Genomic DNA, 22,380 nt, shown 5'->3' with positions numbered 1-22,380 from the left:
AATGTTATCCGTATCCGCTTTGTGGCATTGGGGAGGTGAGGGAGAGCACTGCGTTTATAGCGAGAGGGAGATGTGAAGCAGAAAGTGTTTCAGGGAAAAAGGTACATCTATACCTAGACAATCCGATACAGACTTGTGCAGTTAGAGGGGATACGCAACCTGACAAACCCCTATTGCTCGAAGGGACCCATGGTGCATAGGATAGAAATCACGGCCTGCTAGGCTTCTCAAGGGGTACTCATACTTTAGAGAAGGTGTGACATCTCCAGTTAAGAATGCGCTGCAGAGCAATAGCTCTATAATATTATGGATGCCAAGGCTTCCCAATCGTTTGGGTCATTGCAGCAAAGCCATGACGAGACGTGATCGCTTGTCTTTCCAAACAAACGATGTGAAAAGGCTGCAGAGCTCAGTAAAAAAGCATCTAGGTATTGACAAGCACCATCTGCAAGAGGAAAAGTAGGCGGGGCAATATTATCATCTTAATATTATTTGTGCGGCCAATCCATGTAAAAGTTGCTCTATCCCAGAATTGTAGATCCTGGCGGATCTTCCAAAGTAAAGGAGCATAATTGTGTGTAAAGGGAATCTGGACAGTTGGCAAGTTGAATCCCCAGATATTTTATGGTGGTAGCCCAAGAAAATGTGAATGTTCTCTTCAAGGTAGCAGCAAGAGGCGGGGGGGGGGGGGGGAGGGAACATCGGCGTAATTTCAGATTTTGCATAATTTATCTGAAAATTGGACACTTGGCCTTAAGCGGTTAGTTCCTCCATCAGGTTATGCAAGTAGACGGGGGGTCCAAGACACGGAAAATGCATAGACCACTGCACTGAACCGACCGAGACTCCTTTGATACTCCGATAAGCTCATATTCTTCGGAGCAGCAGTTCTAATACCAGAGTGAACAAAAGGGGTGAAAGCGGTCAACCCTGCCTCCTGCCATTCGGAATGGAAAACTCTGTGGAAAAGGTCGCTATTCACCTTGACCTGGGCAGTAGGGGATGCATAGAGCGCCAAGATCCAGCGTAAAATAGAGGGACCCAGGCCCAACCGCAGCAGGACAGCCCTAAGAAACTCCCAATCCACCCGATTGAAAGCTTTCTCAGCGTCAGTAGAAAGGATCAGGTATGGGGCGTGGCCTGGACGGCGATGGTGTAGGTCGCCTGTGAGCTGAGCTCTGCTCTCGACTTATCCTTTCCAGTCATCCTGCTAGCCTATAAACGGTAGGGAATCGCCAGTGGTCACCCGGGACAGTCGTAGATACTCCTGGTCGTGACACCGCAATGTCACTGACGAAAAAAAACAGTGCTGCCACGTCCTCCCTGGATAAGTACCGGAGGCTCGACAAGGACGGGGACCAAGATGGCGCCTCCACGCAGAAGGCGGAACAACAGACGGCAAGTGACACTGCCAAGGTGCTAGAAGCCATCTCCATGTGCCAGACGTCCCTGACCACCAAAATCGAGAAAATACGGGTGGATCTCTCCCTGATAAGGCAGGATATGACTAAGTTCAGGGACCGTGTCAAGGAGACCGAGGATAGGATCAGCCAGGCTGAAGATGCGTTACACCCGCTCCAGCACTCCCACACGGAGGTACAGCGACAACTACAGCTTTTAACCCAGAAACAAGATGATTTGGAGAATAGGGCCTGCCGGTCAAACCTTCGATTCCTGGGCCTACCAGAGGGAACCGAGGGCCACGATCCACCTACCTTCCTGGAGAGACTGCTGATCAATACCTACGGCAGGGAGGCCTTATCAACCTCGTTTGTTGTGGAGCGGGCGCATCGCATGCCCGTCAAGCGACCACCGGAGGGAGCGCCGCCACACACAGTCATTGCCAAGTTGCTGAACTTCCGGGACTGAGACGCCATTCTGCGCTTGAGTAGGGAGAAGGGTAATATACCCTTCCAGGCTGGCCATCTGATGGTATTCCCGGACTTCTCGGCGGAGGTCCAAAAGCAGAGAGCCCGCTTCGTGGAGGTCAAACGACGGTTGAGGATCCATCATCTGAAATATGCAATGCCCAGCAAGGCTCCGCATCATCGCAGAGGATCGTGCACATTTTTTTGATGTGGCGCAAGCAGCGGAATGGCTGGACAGGAGGGAAGCAGCTAGAAACCGTCCGGCCTAGAGGAAGAATGCACTGGATACCACATGGGGGTAAGACATTACTCTGACTGTTGCCGTACTGGAGGATCCCCCCCATTTCCTTCTTGCCGATACTGTTTAGTTATTCTGGGGCCAGTTTCTTTTCTTTTTTTTTTAACCGGCTGGCAAATATGGACAGCAAGGAGCCCTTGCTCATGGACGAGGGGCCTCAGTTCTGTAATCCTCGGGGACGTCCTACAGTAGACCTGAAGGGCAAACATTAGACTGACCACTATATGCCATTTTCACCATGCTGCCTAGCGGGCCCGGAAGGTTTTATTTAGCTGTGGGCACAGGAAATGTTGCTGAAGAGGGGGATGGTTTTGTTCCTTGTTTTTCTTTTTATGGTATATTTTCCGAATGGCTGATATGCTTTGCCAACAGACATTTCATATTATATCTGGACTTTTGCGTATTAAATAATTTTTATGCCAAGTCGAGGGCCGTTGGCTCTATTGCTCATATAGGCTCAACGGACCTGCCACAGTAGCCACTACAGCGAGTGGACGCCCTCGGTTAGGACAAATTTTTGACATGGAACGTCCGCGGGATTAGGGACAAGATTAAACGCACGGCCGTATTCGGCTGCCTAAAAACCTATAAGGCAGACATTACTGAGCTGACTGAGACACGTGACCGGCCAGCTCAGGCTTGCATTAAAGCGGCCTTGGGTTGGCTGGGCATACCATGCAACTCATTCTTGCTTTTCCCGAGGCGTTTCGGTTCTTGTGGCTAAGACGTTGCATTTTGGCCTGATTTCTATGCGGACGGACCCACAGGGTCGGTTTTTTTTTATGCAGTGCACTATCTACGGCAGGCAATACCTCATCATAGCCCTGTATATACCGCCCCCATATTCTGCATGCTTGGTTACAGAGGGACTGACATACATGGCCCAATATCTGGGTACCTCAGCCATCTGGCTTGGGGACTTCAACATGACCATAAACACGCGTAGGGACAGACTGCGAGGTGACACTGACCCGACCACCCTGACGGAGTCTAGGCTGGGCCGCACTCAGAGTTCTCCTTGACTGAGGTGTGGCGATATCAGAACCAAGATGCCACAGTATTTCCCTGTTTCTCAGCAACACACACCACTATGTCCCGAATTGATTATATCCTCGTGTCAGACGTCCTGCTCTCTCGGGTGGAGGATGCGGGGTACCATGCTAGATCCCTTTTGGACCATGCTCCCTGCTGGGCTGCTATCCGCCTGGCCCCTCAGGTGGGGCCTCACTCTTGGCGCCTCAACCCTTTTTGGCTGACGGCGTTGGGGGAGAGGGAGGACCTGACGGGGGAATGGCGGTATTTCTTTGATGTCAATAGGGGTACGGCAACGGGGGGGGGGGGGGGGGGTTGTCAGTGTGGGAAGCATTTAAAATACATGCCCGATCAGCCGGATTAATAGATTAAAGGGGCCTCTAAAGCAGCCGCACAACAGGCGATGGAACAATTAGAATTGGCGCCGAATGCTTTTATGTCTAATCCTACGCAGGCCAATGCCTCAGCGCTCAAACTACAAACACGAATATTAGATCAATTATATTATGAGCAGGCTAGGCGTAAACACTTTTTCGAAACAATGCATTTTTTAACAGGGCGAGAAAGCTCCTGGCGTACCTGGCTCACCAGGATGCCAGGTCGCTGGTGGTGGTATCATTACTAGACAAGAATAATACCCTAGTGTCAGACCCGATGGCCGTTGCCGAGTAGTTTCGGCAATACTATGCTGAATTGTATACATCCCGAGTGGCGGTTACGGTGCAGGAGACTCGGGCCTTCCTGCGGAATGTCCCGTTCGTGCAACTGTCTGCGGCCCAGGCCATGGAATTGGAGCTCCCCTGCACCAAGGGGGAGGTCGAGGCAGCAATCTCTAGCAGCCTCTGGCCATGGGGCAGGATGGGCTGCGACTAGACTTCCATGCTGCATATCCCGAGGTGCTAGTCCCTGAACTTCTCAATTTATACAATTTTTTATTTTAGTCTGGGTCCCTCCCCGATACTCTACGGCAAGCGACGATAGTTCTCCCGAAGCCAGGAAAGGACCCCCGTTTCCCGGAATCGTACAGACCGATTTCTCTGCTCCAGGTAGACAAAGATAATGGCCAAAATTTTAGCATCCCGGCTGAACCCACATATCCTTTCCCTGATCCACCCGGACCAAACTGGGTTCATGCCAGGTAAGAACACGGCAATGAACATCTGTAGACTACACATGAACCTTCAAGCTTGCCATGAGATTGTCTGTGCCAGGGTCGTGGTGGCGTTGGACGCTGCCAAGGCATTCAACTCCGTAGAGTGGGAGTATCTGTGGTAATGCCTTGGGCGCTTCGGGTTTGGCCCCAACTTTATAAAATGGGTTAAGGTGTTATACTTTTCCCTGGAGGCTCGGGTAACAGTGAATGGGCAACTGTCAGAACCATTACCTCTGAGACGAGGGACTAGGCAGGGCTGCCCGCTGTCCCTGCTCTTGTACGCCTTGGCGGTGGAGCCGTTTGCGGCCTCTCTCCGAACCAACGCTGATATTCGAGGACTTCAGTCGGGCCCCCTCGTCGAGAAGGTGAGCATGTACGCGGAAGACATGCTTCTCTACTTGGCAGAGTCCTTAAGGGCGGCCCTTCGGACTATAGAGGAACTTGGTGTTCATTCAGGCCACCGGGTTAACTGGTCCAAATTTCATATTTTGCCCATAGATGTGTCCCCCCCCCCCCCCCCCACTTGCGACGCAGCTTCGTTACCACTCAATCGGGTGTCCTCCATTCAATATTTGGGTATCCAGGCCACCAGGGAGCCCCTAGAATATATCACAAATAACATCCTGCCACTGATTCCCCTACCTGAAAACCAAAACCCAATCATGGGCCCAACTTCCCCTGGGAGTAATGGGCAGGATCAATTTGGTAATCATAATTTTGCCCAAATTTTTTTATACATTTTGGCATTTGCCCACTCTCATATCCCTCCAGATATTTAAAACACTGGACACTATCCTTAATACCTTTATCTGGGGGTCTGGGAGGCACAAATTGGCCTGGAACACGCTTAAGAACCCTACTGATCAAGGGGGAAAAGCACTCCCCGACCTCCACTCGTATTACATTGCACTCCAGCTATCCCATTTCCACCACCTGCATAAGTCGGATTGACCCAGATACCAAACGCTGACATGTGGGAAGCCCCACAGCCATGCTCACACCCCTCTTCAGGTTTTATTTAGGGGGAGAGAGAGTGGCAGGAGGGGGAGGGGTAGTAATCCCCTACTGGACCAAAAAACAGGCGCATATGGGACATTGCACAAAGGATGATCGGGGCTGATTGGGTACATTCTCACACCCCACTGTGGCACAATCCCCAACTTGGGGAGCTCCAATCGTTACCAGGGGTTAGTTTTTTGGGCTTCCAGGGGCGTAGTGTACTTATATCAGGTTGTTACCCCATTGGGCATCCGCAGCTTTCGTACGCTACGGGAGGAATTCGAAATACCCTCACATATGGTTTTTCGCTATGTACAGCTCTCTCATGCCCTTCGGGCCCAGTTTACGGACAGGTTCCCAAACCCCCAAGAGCTGTCCCTGGTGGGTATCATGGTGGAGGGGGATCCCACCGAACTAATATCCACCACATATACTCTCCTTAGAACGTGCCCGGTGTCCAGGATTGCGGAGGTAGCTAAACATAGATGGGAAGAGGAGGTAGGCCCGCTGGATACTGAAGACTGGGAGGATATTCTTACCAATGTCAAGCTAGCTTCCCCAGGTTATCAGATTGGCTAACCCAACTTTATATCATACATAAGGCATACCTCACGCCAATAAGAATTCGCAAATACAAAACATCCCAGGACCCGAGGTGCCCGCGTTGCGGGGACCATCCATGCACATTTTATCATCCGATTTGGGCATGCCCGGATGTTCAGGCATATTGGTTACGCATCATTCAGTTCCTGCATGACCACATGGGTTCCCCCTTACGAGTTGACCCTAAACTATGTTTACTCGGGCTTATGACCGATACACAAACTGATCAATGTCATACCGTTTTCCTACGAGAGCCTGTTTAGTGCTAGGAAGCTGATTGCCAGGCTGTGGCTACGAACTGTACCTCTCACGGTCAGGGCATGGATAGATGAGGTGAATTTACCGCTGCCATTGAAGGTGGTTATTTACGCACATAGGGGATGGCCCAATAAGTATAATAGGATTTGGGACAGGTGGCTCACCAGTCCGGATACCTGCATGGATCTATCTTATGGGAACGCACCGAGGGTGCTGAATGGCCTCATAGCTTGGGAACTATCCAAGTCATGTAGTTTTAGTTCAACGGGTGAGATAACCGCTGGGATGCAGGGGTAGGGAGGCTGTATGGCGATGCCGGCTGAGTGAATTTGGCCTATATTGACATGGGTGCGTGGCGCCCCGGCCAGCTTTGCTCCCCTGGCCCCCTCGGCAGATGCTTGGGGGGCCTGGGCGGTGATATGCTCGGGTGGGCATACATGACGTATGACCAACAAAACAATAGATAATCTGTGTATTCTGTATATCATATGTGAATGTGATTCGGTCGTTTTGATGCCCTGTGTACATTGCTCGTTGTATGTCATGTTGTTACAACCACCCAAAAACTTGTTGTTTTGGGAAAAAAAAAAAAAAAAAAAAGGATCAGGTATGGGCATGGACAACCATGTGCTCAGGCCCAATGGACAAGCTGGAGAAGCCTAATAGCATTATCCCTAGCCTCTCGGCCTACAATAAAGCCTGTCTACTCAGGGTGAATATATATATACACATACATACAATCAATAAATATATATATAAATATATATATATATATAAATATATATATATATATATATATATATATATATATATGTGTGTGTGTGTATACACACACACACATATATTGTGTGTGTGTGTGTATATATATATATATATATATATATATATATATATATATATATATATATATATATATATATATACATATACATATATATATATATATATATATATATATATATATCTATCTATGTATATCTATATATATATATATTTTTTTATATTACACACACACACACAGTGCCTTGCAAAACTATTCGCCCCCCTTTTCAACCTTTTGCCACATTTCAGGCTTCAAACAGATATCAAATTTTAATTTTTTTGTGAAGAATCACCAACAAGTTGGACACAATTGTTGAATACTTTCGCAAGGCACTGTGTGTGTGTGTGTATGTATATATATATATATATATATATATATATATATATATATATATATATATATATACACATATATACATACATACATACACACACACACACACACACACACACACACACACACACACACACACACTTTTACTGCCTTCTTCCACTCCTCCATGATGACATCACGGAGCTGGTGGATGTTAGACCTTGAGCTCCTCCACCATTTGAGGATGCCCCACAGTTGCTCAATAGGGTTTAGGTCTGGAGACATGCTTGACCAGTCACCATCATGCTGGATTGTAGGAAAAAAAAAAAAAATGGGATTTTTGTACCCACCATAAAATCCTTTTTAGTTCATTGACGGACACAGCTCCTTTAATTCTTGACCTTAGGGTTATCACGCCACCTTCAGAAGAGGACTAGGCAGAACATGTAAAAACAGCAAGACTGCGCAGCACTGCTCAGGGGGCGGTCCCACTGGCTATAACCCCTCACCCTGCTTCCTGCAGCTCAGATAAGTACAAACATAAATAGGAGGGGTGGCTGCTGTGTCCATCGAACTTCAGAGAGAAGGATTTTACGGCGAGTACAAAAATCCCATTCTCTCTTTCGTTCAATGACTAACACAGCTCCTTTAATTCTTGACCTTAGGGACATCTCCAAGCAGTGTCAAAAAATGAGGGGTGGAAATAGCAAAACAAAACTTCACCCAAAGCAAAAGGGAACACCTCAGAGGATTTGCCATCTTAAACGGCCGCCATCAAAACCTGCAGTCAACTTATGCATCAAAAAATGCATTCACAACAATCTTGTAACTTAGAGTGTAAATTGCAAACTTACAAAGCCGCCTGTAAAACCTTGCAGCCAAAGTAAGCATTTGAAGATGTTTATGTAAACTTTGTATTATTTAGTGAAAGTGTGAACGGACGATCACCTGGGAGACAGATGCTTGATGCCGGAAAGCCCAGGAGGTGCCAATCGCCCTGGTGGAATGAGCCGTGACAGTAAAAGGGGGAACCCACTGCTTTAAGGCATAGGCCTGAACCACGAGCTGTCTGATCCACCGAGAAAAGGTGGACGACGAGACTGCCAGATCTTTCTTTGGACCAGCCGAGACAAAATCTGACTTCCAGAAGGGAGCCGTAGCAGACAGATACTCCCCCGTAGAGCCTGGACCACGTCAAGAGAATGTAAGGCAACCTCTTTCAGGTGTGTCGGCATAGGACATAGGGATGTCCTCATTTAGAATACAAGGCAAAACTACCTTTGGAAGGAAAAGGGGCTGCAGACATAGCACCGCCTTATCCTTGTAAATGACCAGGTAGGGAGACTTGCATGACAAGGCCACCAATTTAGAAACCCTTCTGGCAGATGTAATAGCCACTAGAAAGACTATTTTCTAGGAAATTTAACAAGGGAATCTCCCCAATGTTTCAAACGGCAGTTTCTGGAGTGCCGATAGCACCAGATTAAGATCCCATGGAGGTAGCGGTGGTTGAACCGGAGGGCCTGTGTCGAACCCCTTGCACAAAAGTAACCAATGAGTGAGTAGCCAAGGGACATTGGAAAAAGAAGGCAAGGCCGATATTTACCCCTTGATGGTGCTTAAGGAAACTTTCTGATCCACTCCTCGCTGCAAAAACAGCAGGATCCTGGACACTGAATATGTGCACAGACGCCACCCCATCTTCTCACACATGGAGATATAAGCCTTCCACATTTGATGTTAAATCTTTTGAGAAGACTTCTGTGCCCCTCAGAATAGTGGAAATTACCAAGTCTGACAGACCTCAGTCCCTTAGTACCTGGTTTTCAACAGCCATGCCGTTAAAACCAGCGATGGTAAAGCAGGATGAAGTACCAGACCCTGCGATAGAAGGTCCTCTCACATCGGCAGCCACCAAGGAACGTCTGTCACTACATGTACTAGGTCAGTGTACCAAGGACGTCTGGCCAATCTGGGGCAAGCAGAGTCACCGGAATCCCCTCAGCCTCCACTCTGCACAGTAGACGTGGTAGAATATAGATGTGGTAGAAGAGTATTAGGGGGGGGGGCATAAATCAGTGGACGCATCCGCCCAGGGGTCTCTTGTCCTGAACACAAACCTCTGTACCTTTCAATTGAGCAGAGAGGCCAGGAGGTCCACATCTGGTGTGCCCCACCTTAGGAAAAGGAGCCGGAATACATCCGAGTGCAACGACCATTTCTCTGGGTCCAGCATCTGACGACTTAGGTAGTCTGCTTTCCAGTTTTCTACGCCCAGAATGTATATGGCTGACAGGGCCAGCACATGCCGCTCTGCCTACTGAAAGATGTGCGTGACCTCCTGTGCTGCAGCTGAGCTCCTTGTTCCTCCGTGATGGTTGACATATGCCACCGCCGTGGTGTTCGACTGGACGCCCCTGTAGCCTCCTGGACCACGTGGAGAGGCACAGTCTGATCGCTCGAAGCTTGAGCACATTCCCTTGACAAGAGGCCCTGGGCTGACTTTATGCCCAAAACACCCAACTGGGTGTTGTGATCACTATCCAATGGAGAGGAAGGAACGATCTCCTGGACCGAAGGGGCAGAGACCTGAGCTACCAGAGAAGGGAATCCCTGACTAACTGGCTCCCCTGAATTTGACAATCCAGGGATAATGGAGATTTAGTCAATTTTGGCAAAATCTCCTTTTGCAGGAATCAAGTTTAAAATTGAGCGTACAGTACCGCTTCTAAATTGGCTACCATGAGGCCCATGCATGCAGAATCACAGCAATGACCACCTGCGGTTCACCAATAACTACACAGCAGCCTAAAGAGTCTGCTGCTTGTCTGAAGGGAGAAAAACTCACTTCTGAGGAGTTCAACAGTAAGCCCAGGTACTCCAGGCGTTAAGTTGATACTAACACAGACTTCTCTAGAGAGCAGGGAGGCCGTCTCCAGGGCCACATCACAGACATAATTAAGGCCATGCACCAACTGGTCTGCTAGTTCTACGTAGACCAGGGGAGACTTGCCTTTCCAATTCACGGTGCAACAACTTTGCCCATTCAGTAAGCGAATGCGAACCAAGGCCGTGGCCAGCACAGGTCATAAGGCCAACCCCACCACTGTAAACATGGACCGGGCCACTACTCCGGCACTCCTGTTGGCAGGGTCCTTGAAGGCAGGAGTCCCTTCTACCGGAATTGTGGTTAATTTAACCTGGATGCAGGGGGGGGTTTAGGACTGGAGGAGATGCCATTTTTTCAGGAGGCTCTCCTAAAAGGGGTAGCCATTCTTCTTGGGACTGAAAAGGCCCATTGCGGGCTTCCTCATTCCTTGTAGAATAACTTATCAAAATAATTCAAAATACGAAAACACCTTAGGCATGCGGGCCAGTTTGCGAGACCTCAGCAGAAGTTCCTGCTGCATCCTTTATCTTCAGGGTATCCTGCACTGCAGTGATAAGTGCCCCTACTAGCGCTTTCTCCTGCGCCAACCCGGACACAGTCATTCTCACTGTCCGAACGGTCCTGGTCTGCATCCTCTGACACGTCAGAACAGGGGCTGCCAGTCACTGCGGAGCCCAAGTCTGAATCAGAGCTCTCACCAGAAGACAGGGGGGTGTTTTTGCCCCCCCTTGCACCCGCATTCTGCTTCCACCCTGGCAACAATGGTCTCCAGGACCACCAAAGCATCCATAGGCACCGCATTGGCCAATTTCGAGCTAAGTCATCTATGATGCACTGTCTATTTTATTGGTTTTCCTTTTATTTTTGCCTAGGTTATATATTTGTCATAGCAAAATGGAAATGTAGGAGTCCTTTTTTCTAATTGTGATTTAAATAGACAACATCGACCATGCAATCGTTATGCTCCGAGGCAATTTGTGTTTCATGCAATTTTATGTACGTTTTGCACTACTTTTTGTAAATTTTTGCTATAAATTATTTTAACCTCCGTGGCGATATCATCATTTCGGATTTTAGGTGCTAAAAGCGGTACTATTATTTTGCATGGAAATTTGGTGTTTTATATTGTAGGCCTGTAATTCTTAGCAATAACTCACTTAAATCTGTCCAAACCAGAGTCTAGCAGATATTTCGGGTATGATAAAGTTTGAAAAATGTAATCATAAATTATAATATAATAATTGTACCAAATAATATAACAATAATAAAAATTATTCAATAATGTAATCAAATCAATAACACAGAAATTTGCTCAGTTGCAGAATTGTCACTGTCATTACTTTTCAATATTTGATGACAGATCTCCCCACAAATCGCTATCGCTCTATTCTGTGAGTGATTCCAATTTATTATCGCTGTTTTCTAGTCCCTTTACATTTTTGATGTAAAGGGACAGATTTGGTTGCTATGGACAATCTCCATTTTCCAGGCATAAAGAACAGTTTTTATAATATGAAACTGCATGCAGGACACTGGGCAGAGCACTAGGGACAAAGGGGATTACATTATACTGTATGTATACTGTGTGTTTCACTTTTTGAATTTGGCATCGATCTCCATCCCCGTGCGTCGCAACGCTCGCAGGGAACGGAGATCGGCCCTGTGATGAATCGAGCGGAGGACGAGCCGCTCATACAGCGCGGGGACATCGCTGCATCCAGGGGACAAGGTAAGTAATCTCCTCCTGCATACAGTCCTGAGTCTGGCTCGGGGTTACCGCTTATGGTATAAAAATGTCACCCCGAGCCAGACTCGGGAATACCGCCAGGGGGGTTAAAGAAATCTGTGTCTATGCCTGTAAAAGTCCATCGTTTTTAACACCGGTTCTATTTAATAATTAGTAAGACATACAAGTTTTTTTTTTGTTTGTTTTTTTTGTATTTTTTAATACCACTCTTCTGCAGCAATGGTTAAAATACCCTGTGATTACTCAACAATTAAAAAGAGGTTTAATTAACTTTGGTGCTAGTTACAAAATAACCTACATAGTTCATGACTTAATCAGCAGTATTGATATAATGTAAAACTAAAAGCAATTTTTCTTTTTTGCCAACGGTATCTTTTTGGGGAAATGTCCCTTCACTTCCTGTCCTATAGCAAAATCAAGAAGTGAGGGAAATCTGACTGTCACCAGAACTAGTGTCCCGCAGAAAGATTTGACCTCAATTCCTGTGCTAACGACAATACAAAATTGGGGATCTTCTTTCACGATTGGTTAGAACATAACAGACAAATCCAGATGGTGAATCTCCCCAACGGGTGCACAGATCGCAATATAAAAATATTCACAAACAGGCAAACACATTACATTGTTACAGAATCATAGTATGCCATTCCTATAAAGGATACAATCGGGGTATAAGCTCACGTATAGAAGCAATTTTGAAAAACCAGTTTAAACAAGTCTCCTTGGCAGTATCATTCACATAGTCTGTGGTGAAGTTTGCTATAAAAAAAAAAAAAAAAAAAAAAAAAGGAAGAAGACATCAACATACTGTACATTTGCATTTTCCATTTTATTCTGTCTAAAAGTGTAAAAACCAATGTCGAGTTTTACCTTAAAGCTGCCAGAACTAAAGGTTAAGGTTGATCACAAAGGTAACCTTGAGACAATGATCTTGTCACCAACAAGATTTGTTTTGTCATGTTCATGCCATTATTAGAATGATTCTGCTTCATAACCAGAGCAATGTTCTAATAGAAGATTAGGGGCTTAATCTTCTAAAATAAAAGCTGAAATCTTGTAGACCTAACACAATTTATAAAATATTATCCATCAGTGGTGACTGGTGCTACATTATTTATTTTTTTTGGTGGACAGATAGATCTGTAGACAGATAGACATACAGATAGATATGCAGTTATACAGATAGATATCACATCAACACATCTCCATAAAATGCAGATCTAGCAGCGCTAATCACTTGTTAAACATCTACTTTTGTGCAATGCAAACAGGATCAGGACAATCAATACAGTCCATATAATTCAATATAAGGCAATTATTTTTGTCCACAAGCTATATGCTGGAAAAAAAAAAAAAAAAAGAGGTCTCTTTATAATAGAAAATATAGTAAGCCGCTGACACCAATGAAGATCACCTCCATGCGTGCAGAAGGAAACGCATACAAAGGGAAGTGTGTGAAAGAAGATTCCCCTTTGGTATTGCTCTTACCAGAATATCAGGGTTAATCAGACATATCAAGAGACTTTAGCTGTGGTATGGGAAGTCACTGCTCCATTCAACTCTACACCTCCTTAGTATCTCAATAAAGGTATTGAAAGAAAAGTGAAAATAGTGTAATCCCGTAAAAATAATCCTTTAATTACATTTATAAAATCTTCAAATTATACACTCACAAAAACAAAGAAATTGCAAGGCACTGATTCACTCTTAGCTGCACAGTGTCAGATATACGTGGGCAATCCTACCGCTCTCTGCAGATTTTACCGATCCCCGCTGCAGCCAATGGAGGATAAGCCTGTCTATCTCGAACTACTGTCGTCACTCTGTTCATCGTATGGCTCCACTCGGACATCACGGCGTTCACTCTTTTATGCCCATGGAAGTGGCGGACTGTGTGTTAACCCTTCGCTAACGCTCGGCATCACATCCAACCACTCCATTCAGACATACTTCTCTTCCGATCAAACAGCTCTTACGAGCAAGACATAACCCCGCTCATCCGCCAATCAGCGCAAATCGGCTGCTGGTCTTTCTGCAGTTAAAAATATCAGAACTGCTGTTTATATGAGCACGGCATCCCCCGCGCATATATTCCCTTATTGACATCGATCGGCCACTGATCTTTGGCCAATAAATGCAAAAAGCAGTGTAGGAGCAGTATGCACTCCACTCGTCCATACACCGATCAATGTCAATTGGCAACCGGTGAAATTATAGATAAAAATTAGCACCCAACATTTGTAAGAATTAAACAAAAATATACATTACTATAACAATAAAACCATTCTTATACTGTAAAATATACAAATCGAATACATCATATACATATCAATCCCGGCATGAACCTTATTGTAACTTTTTATATTAATTGATGTACATTCCCCTAACTCCTTAGTATTCTCTACCTCATGGTAAACATACAACCTCTACCCACATATTAGTCGGGATTGATGGAAGCTCCAAGCATAAAAAGTCATAACCCATAACTATCAATTACTCATAAATGGCCTTAAAAAATGAAAATATAAAACAGGAAATTAATGATAAAAATCAAAGTTACTTAACAGTAACGTTTTTTTCAAGGAGTCTTTCAGAACAGCACAATTGAGACCTCGGCTCATCCCTTCTCAGGAAACACCGGCTCCACCAGATCTTTAAAACCATTCCTTCCCTCCAGCCCTTCAGCTTTTGCATGAGCACCTCTGGCCAGACTAGGGAGACATAAGGATACATCATAAAAAATTAAACATACTTGATGCTCTCATGTCCTAATGGTTAAGATCTTATTTTGGGTTGGTACCGGTGCTGTCCTGAAAGACTCCCGGAAAAAATGTATCGGTAAGTAACGTTGATTTTCCCTCTTTCGTCTTTCAGGACAGCACACTTGAGAGGATAAGCGAGCACTTACTCTAGGGTGGGTCTACTGCTTGTAGGACTTTACGCCCAAAGGCCTGGTCCTGGGCAAACAATAAGTCCAGTCTGTAGTGCTTAACGAAAGTCTTAAACGTGACCACGTTGCTGCTCTGCAGATCTGCTCGGGTGTAGCACCAGCCCACTCTGCTTGTGACGTTGCCAAAGCCTTAGTGGAATGGGCCCTAATACCTTCCGGGACCTCCACCCCCTTTGCCATGTATGCCTGACTGATTGCCAACCTTATCCACCTGGCTATAGTATTTCTAGAGGCTTTGGACCCCTTCCTAGCCCCTGGGAAAAAAAAAAAAAAAAAAAAAAAAAAAAAAAAAAAAAAAAAAAAAAAAAAAATCGGACTTCCTGAATTGCTCCAAAATCTCCAAGTATTTTAACACACCCCTCCTGACATCTAACTTGTGAAAGACATGTTCCTGTTCCCTCACAGGATTCGAACAAAAAGTGGGCAAACAAATTTCCTGACTATGGAATTTTGAAGCTACTTTTGGGAAAAAAGTAATCCGATCCGGAAAAACCTGAAGGAAAGGCGCCCTCCTTGAGAGGGCTTCTAGCTCACTAACCCTTCTCGCGGTAGTGATTGCTACCAAAAAAACTTCTTGGAGGGTTAAAAATGTCACTGTAGAAGAACGGATGGGCTCACAAGGATCCCAAACTGGAAAGGGATGGAAAATGACTGGTTTCTGTCTACTTAAACCTTTAAAGAACCTGCAAACCCAAGGATTCGATGCCTTCAAGAGTACTGCGAGCCAGTCCCTTATCTGCCTCACTCTGTAGGAACTCCAGCACTGCTACTGGACTATGAATGTTAAAAAGGAGTTCTCCGCACACTAAGAATTGATTTTTTTTTCATACTTGCAAATAAATCCTGCGTCTCTTCCTTCCTAGAACTCAGAAGAGTCGCCAACCTTTCGGAGAACCCCTTGTTTTTCAGCATTTCCTCTTCAGTAGCCAGGCTGCCAGACTCCACCTCTCCACTTGAGGGCAGCAGATTGGGCCTTGAAAGAGTAGATCTTCCCTGACCAGAAGTTTCCAAGGCGGTTCCACAGCCAGCTTGTTTAGAACAGAAAACCATCGCCTCCTGGGCCAGTGTGGAGCTATCAAGATTAGGGTTGTATCCTCCAACTGGAATTTCCTCAGAACTGCCGGTAACAGCACAGGAGAGGGGAAGGCATAGTACTTGGCAAAAGGCCATCTCTGAGAAAGAGCATCCAGTCCTATTGCTCCGTCCCCCTGATTCAGAGAGAATAGGAGTTTTTGCGTTTTCTCTTGATGCAAAAAGATCTACACATGGGCTTCCCTACTTCTGGACAATTATCTTGTAGATTCCCAGATTCAGGACCCAGTCACTTTCCCTCAGCTTCCTCCTGCTGAGGAAGTCTGCTCTCCGATTTAGCTCTCCTTTCAGGTGTACTGCTGATAGAGTGCACACTGTGACCTCTGCCCAGCTGAATATTGCTTCTGTTAGGGAGCAAAGGGAACTGCTTCGTGTGCCCCCGTCAACTGATGTAAGCAACTTCTGAAGAATTGTCTGAACAGACCTGAACATGATGTCCCTGGAGTTCCTGCTGGAAAAAAATGAGAGCCAGGGAGATGGCTCTCAGCTCTCTCCAATTCAAGAACTTCCCCATGTCCTGGAAAGTCCAGGATCCTTGGGCCAGACCTTTCTCCAGGTGTGCTCCCCAACCTGTGCCACTTGCATCCATTGTGAGGACCTTGGAGACTGGAAACAAATTCTAGACCCCAAATCTTCCTCCCACTGGGTTAGTCTTTCATTGGGACTTTTGGGACTGCTCAGGAGGGCGAAAAATCGCTCCCCCACGCCCACTGCCCTTGTTGGTCCTGAATTTTTTCTGGGACTCTGTCCTCTGAAAGCTAAACTTCCTTTGTGGGCGAGTCTTTTTAGATTTTTCCCCTACTTTTTTCTTTAAGAAAAAAGCCTCCTTTTTATCCACTGTTCCATCAAGGACAGCCTCCAAGTCTGGACTGAACAGTAAATCCCCCATGAAGGGAATTCTACAAAGCTTGATCTTTGAAGAATTGTCCCCATCTGGCTGAATTAGCCAAGGTAGAGGATCCAGCAGACATGTGGACCGACTCTACTGATGCATCCGCTATGTATGCAACTCCTTTTAAAAGCATAGTTTATTTTGCGGTCCCCCTCAATATGAGCTTTTATTTGAGTCAACCAATGCTCCGTGTTACGTGCCACCACAGACAGCCATGGCAGGCTTAAGATTGCTTAAAGAAGAAACCCAAGATTTGAGGAGAGAACCGATCCTCTTGTCAATAGGGTCTGCTAGCATACCCATATCTTCAAAGGCCAAATCTGTCTTTCTGGATACCTGAGAAAAGGCTGCATCCAGTCTAGATTTGTTCTACACAGCAGATTCATCCTCTGAAAAAAGGAATCTGCATTTCAATGCTCTAGAAAAGAAAGGCTTCCTCTCTGGGTCTCGCCATTTCTTTTTAATGGTGTCTACCAAAACCTCAGACCGAGAAAACCCTTTTCTTCAGTTCTCCGAGACCTTCATACATCTGGTCATGGAGAGACCGTGAATTTTTTCTCCTCTTGGTTACCTAGTGGCGTGTTAACAGCTCCCAGGAGCTCTTCCACTTCCTCCAAGGAGAGCTTGTAACTGGAAGATCTGGAGGACTCACCATCCACCTTCTCTCCATCAGACTCTGAAGAGTCTGAGGATTCACTGCCAGGATCATCCTCTAGTGTCGTTCTGTTACCCCCAGGTAACCCTTCATTAGCAGAGGGACCTGCTAAGGGGCCAGGTGCTCTCCTCTTAGCTATCGCTACAGCGTGAATGGGTCAAACATCAGCCTTCGCGCCATTCGTTTTAGCATCCCACGACCAAAACCAGAAGTCACGGGTGAACCGGACGTGACATCTCCCATCGGAAAAAACGTTGCCCGTCATCCGACCCAGCTTTGCGCTCCATGCTGGCCGCACTAACGAGGGGGAGACTCGGACACTCTAGTAAACACCTTCCCCAGGCAGCGCCAAAACGAACGTCCCAGGCCTCTGCTTTCCCCAAGGAAGGAAGGGACGCGCCAAACACTGCAGGTAACGGACTCTCCAGCCCTGCTACCGTGTATGAGAGACCTAAATCTCTCCGGACATCCCTTCGGCCAGGACAATCAATTAGCCTTCAGGATAACAACGGCTTCAGCCTCCCCAGCTGAATTAAGCCCAGGTTCCTAGCGATGTCTCCTCGCCAGAGTAAAGACAAAAACTCAAGGGCTGGAGGGAAGGAATGGTTTTAAAGATCTGGTGGAGGTGGCGTTTCCTGAGAAGGGAGGAGCCGAGGTCTCAAGTGTGCTGTCCTGAAAGAGGGTAAAAAAATACATCTATAAAAAATAATAATAAATCAAAGGAGGATATCCTAAAAATATATTTCTTATTAATGGATCGAATTACCGTATAATCCATCGGTGTTCATTTATTCATCCCCTTATATTTATTATTAAAAAGGAATATCCTTTGAGGATTAAAAAGGAATTATTGATTATTAAAAAAAGAAATAAAGACACACATAATAAAAAAGGAAGTGCAAATATGCTCCGGACCACTTCAATAATCGCTGATAAAGCAATTTAGGTCTAATTCGACGTTCAAGCCACTTGGGGTGAGCGTGTTCATTAAATATATCCAGCGAGATTCTCTTTTCGATATTTCACGCACCATATTCGAACCGCGTCAATTTGGATGTATCTTATCATCTCAAAATTTAAGCAGGGACGTAAAGCAGGTCATGGTAAAGTATAATGAGACCCCATGATCTTTAAAACCCACTTCTATGTTATGGATGTGCTCGGAAATGCGTTTTTTTAGAATCCTTTCAGTTCGTCCCACATACATCAGATTACATGGGCATTGCAGGACGTATACCACATGGTTCCGAGAGGTTGGCAAGATGTACTTCCGGTTTTGGGAGCCCGTGGTAGCATGTGGCTGCCATGCTAGTAGGATTTACTTTTAAGTTTTGCTGTTTCTGTTTTTAAAGTTTATAAAAAAAAAATTTTTGTATTAGTTAATTTTTGCCCTTACCCAATATGGAGCCTGTGGTGTCATGTGGCGGCCATGTTGGTGTGATGTACTTCCTGTTTTCCTTTATTTCCGGTTTCCTCCCCTCAGCTCAGAACGAGGCTTGGTTCTAGTTTGTGTATATAAAACCTGATGCATCAGCCCATGCCCCAGACGATGAGGGTGGTCTTGACGTGTTTGACGCAAATCACGTGACATTTGGGCGTTCGCTTTGCCGGCCGGCTTTTCTTAACGCTGATTTGACCTTTATGTTTGTGAGTATGTTTTTTATTATGGAATAAAAGATTTTGGTTTACGGTTTTACGCTATGGGAGTCTTTGCTTGCCTTTTATGAATGGTCCAACCACGTGAAAACGAGGTGATGTCCCTGTGTGATGACCCCTAAGATTTCTGATATCAAATGCCTTTCTGATTCTGGGATTTGGTAAGCGCGCATTTTTACCATTTATCAGCACGGTGTTGAAGGAAATTCTCTCTTGCACCCGCATAGGATTTCTTGAGAAGAAACACTTATGATTATTGGACTGTTATGCCCACGATTACATCTTGATGAAGAACTGTTTTCTTATATATAATATTTGAGCACTCTATTCATAATATTTCTGATTGTTCACAAAAATTCTGTGCACTTTACCACTGTATGCTCATTACTAAGTCTTTATGAGGAACTATTGCTTATATATAATTTTTGAGAATAATAATAATAATAATAATAATAATAATAATAATAATAATAATAATAATATATATATATATATTTTTTTTTTTGTACACTTGATTATTGTATGAGTTCTAGAGTATATTTTTATTATTCACTTAGTTGGGTTTTTGTATTATAATTTTTGACTAGTTATAGTGTATACATATTATTCTGTTATAGGTTTTAGATATTTTTTTTTTTGATTTTTGTAATTGTGAGCGCGGTTGAAATTCCTGACTTATATGCTTTATAGGTGTGTATCATATCGTATCAATTGTAGCCTTTAGATATTTAGACTGATTGTTGAGATATTTCTTTAGCGCAGTATTTTTTCCCAAATTTTAATAAATTTTAATAAATTCTTTAACCACTTACAGACCGGACCATTTTGCTGGTCAAAGCCCAGACCACTTTTTGTGTCGCTTTAACCGACAATAGCGCGGTCGTGTGACATGGCTCCCAAACAAAATAGACATCCTTTTTTCCCCCCACAAATAGAGATTTCTTTTGGTAGTATTTGATCACCCCTGTGGTTGTTATTTTTTGCGCTATAAACAAAAATAGAGAGACAATTTTGAAAAAAAAAAATAAAAAAATGTTTTACTTTATAATATCCCCCCAAAATATATATAAAAAAAAAAAAAACTTTTTTCCCTCAGTTTAGGCCGATACGTATTCTACATATTTTTGAAAAAAAAAAAAAAAGCAATTGATTGGTAAGCGCAAAAGCGCTTACAAAATAGGGATAGTTTTATGGCATTTATTAATTATTTTTTCGGACATTTGACACATTTTGGGACCATTGTCAGTTATACAGCAATCATATACAGCTAAATGCAGTGATTCCTGTGTAAATGACACTGGCAGTGAAGGGGTTAACCAGTGGGTGGCAGTGTAGGGGTTAAGTGTTCCTAGGGGTGTGTTACTAACTGTGGGGGGCTGGGCTTTCATTTAGTGAACACTGATCTCTGCTTCAATCACATGATCAGCGTCACTAGTTGCTAGGCAGAATGGAGAAATGCTGTTTACAAACGGCATTTCTCCATTCAGACGCCCCGTGAGGCGATCGCGAGTATACCCATGGCGATAGAGTCCGCGGGACCCGCGACCGGACTCACGGGGGTCCCGACCGGCACGCGAGCGCGCCGCCGGTGGTGCGCCCGCGATGACAGGGTGCGGCTTTGAAGACTGGACGTACCTGTACGCCAATATGCCTGCCCATGCCATTCTGCCGACAGCTGTTCGGGAACCGGTTAATATAGAATTTTTTTTACCAGTTGAAATAAACTCTTTTAGGCCTGTAATAGGTCGATTCACTTTTGCGCATCTCTGGCAATGTCCACATGCAAAGAACCCCCATCCCAAAACGTCATTGGTCTCTTTGGTGGGTCAAGAACCTTTTTAACCCCCCCCCCCCCCCCCCGTCGCCAAAATGAGGGGCTTTTCTATGTCTAAATGTTGGACTATTCGGAAGCAATCCACATCACTGTCAAATGTACAATTTCTTCGGATACGCATAATCTGACCTTTCGGAAAATTCCTCAGCCAGTGTGGGTGATGCCCACTGATTAAACGAAGATAACCATTTCCGTCGGTCGGTTTAAAATACACCCTAGTGATCAAACCAACTCCCCGTTTAATAATAGCTACATCCAGAAAATGTATCTTTTCCTTACTGAATTCATAATCAAGCATAATATTTTTATTAGAACTCAATTGTACCATGAATTCATGCAAAGAATCCTACGTACCCTCCCAAACAGGTCATCTATATATCTCCCATAAAATAGTGACTCCCTCTGTTGTGCAAAGACCGACTTGTCCTCCCACTCGGCCATAAACAAGTTTGCTAAACTGGGGGCAAATTTAGCCTCCATAGCAACACCCCGTTTCTGTGAATAAAATGGATTACCACCGTATTTTCTGGCGTATAAGATGACCTTTTACACAAAAATAAAAAGCCCAAAAATCGAGGGTCGTCTTATATGCCGGGTATAGAATTCTGCCCAATGGATTTCAGCTAATACTGTATACGGCGAGCGATGTATTCCATTAATGAATACAGAGCCTGCTCAGATTAGAGTAACAAACGCTGCGAATCAGAGCAGGCTACATCCGAATCCTGCGAAAGCTGCGAATCCGAGCAGAGAGAGAGAGAGAGAGAGAGAGAGAGAGAGACGCAAGGGCTGATGATGCTACAGCCTCTGCCAATCCAAGCAGGCGTTGTATTCATTAAAAGAATACATCGCTCACCATACTTTCCTGGGTAAATCCATTCACCGATCTACTGCCGTTTGCCTTTGAGGTCCCAGGCACCCAAGAGGGACAGGTAAATCTGGGACATATGACAGGGGGTTTATTAAATGCATTTTGGTGATCAATTCCCATAGAATGTAACCCAAAAGTGGTATAGGTTTGGTTAGTGAAAATTCTACTTTGCAGAGTTGTGGCATTTAATAGATCTGCTTGTGTTATTGTTTGATTTACTGTATGCCATATCACAGCATGGCGGATGAGTAGTTGGCATTCTTGCTTTGTGTTTTTTAAGGTTTCTAATTTTTTTTCTTTAACTGGCGTTTCCTCAGAAGGGGGGGGGGGGGGGCAGTCTTATACCGCGAGTATTGCCCAAAACCTATGTTTTCACTTGAAAAATAAGGGGTCGTCTTATACGCCGGCAAATACGGTGTACCAAAAGTAATTGTGAGACAGGCAAAT

The 22,380-nt window shown here is 45.0% G+C and overlaps 1 protein-coding gene across 7 annotated transcripts in view; it reads right to left on the bottom strand.

Moving 5' to 3' along the window:
- Positions 1–22,380, bottom strand: part of VPS35L (VPS35 endosomal protein sorting factor like) — a 1,440,208-nt gene that overhangs the window by 1,094,211 nt on the left and 323,617 nt on the right. For all 7 annotated transcript variants that reach the window (XM_077448861.1, XM_077448865.1, XM_077448864.1 and 4 more), the window contains one exon: positions 12,646–12,742. In XM_077448861.1, the coding sequence (XP_077304987.1) occupies positions 12,646–12,742 (97 nt within the window). The remainder of the gene's footprint in view (positions 1–12,645; positions 12,743–22,380) is intronic.

The sequence above is a fragment of the Lithobates pipiens genome, unplaced genomic scaffold, assembly GCF_037356315.1.
Source record: "Lithobates pipiens isolate NorthernLeopardFrog02 unplaced genomic scaffold, aLitPip1_a1.2 Scaffold_22, whole genome shotgun sequence".
NCBI classification, from domain to species: Eukaryota; Metazoa; Chordata; class Amphibia; order Anura; family Ranidae; genus Lithobates; species Lithobates pipiens.
The sequence above is the reverse complement of the archived record's forward strand: the minus strand, read 5'-3'. Positions and strand labels throughout refer to the sequence as shown.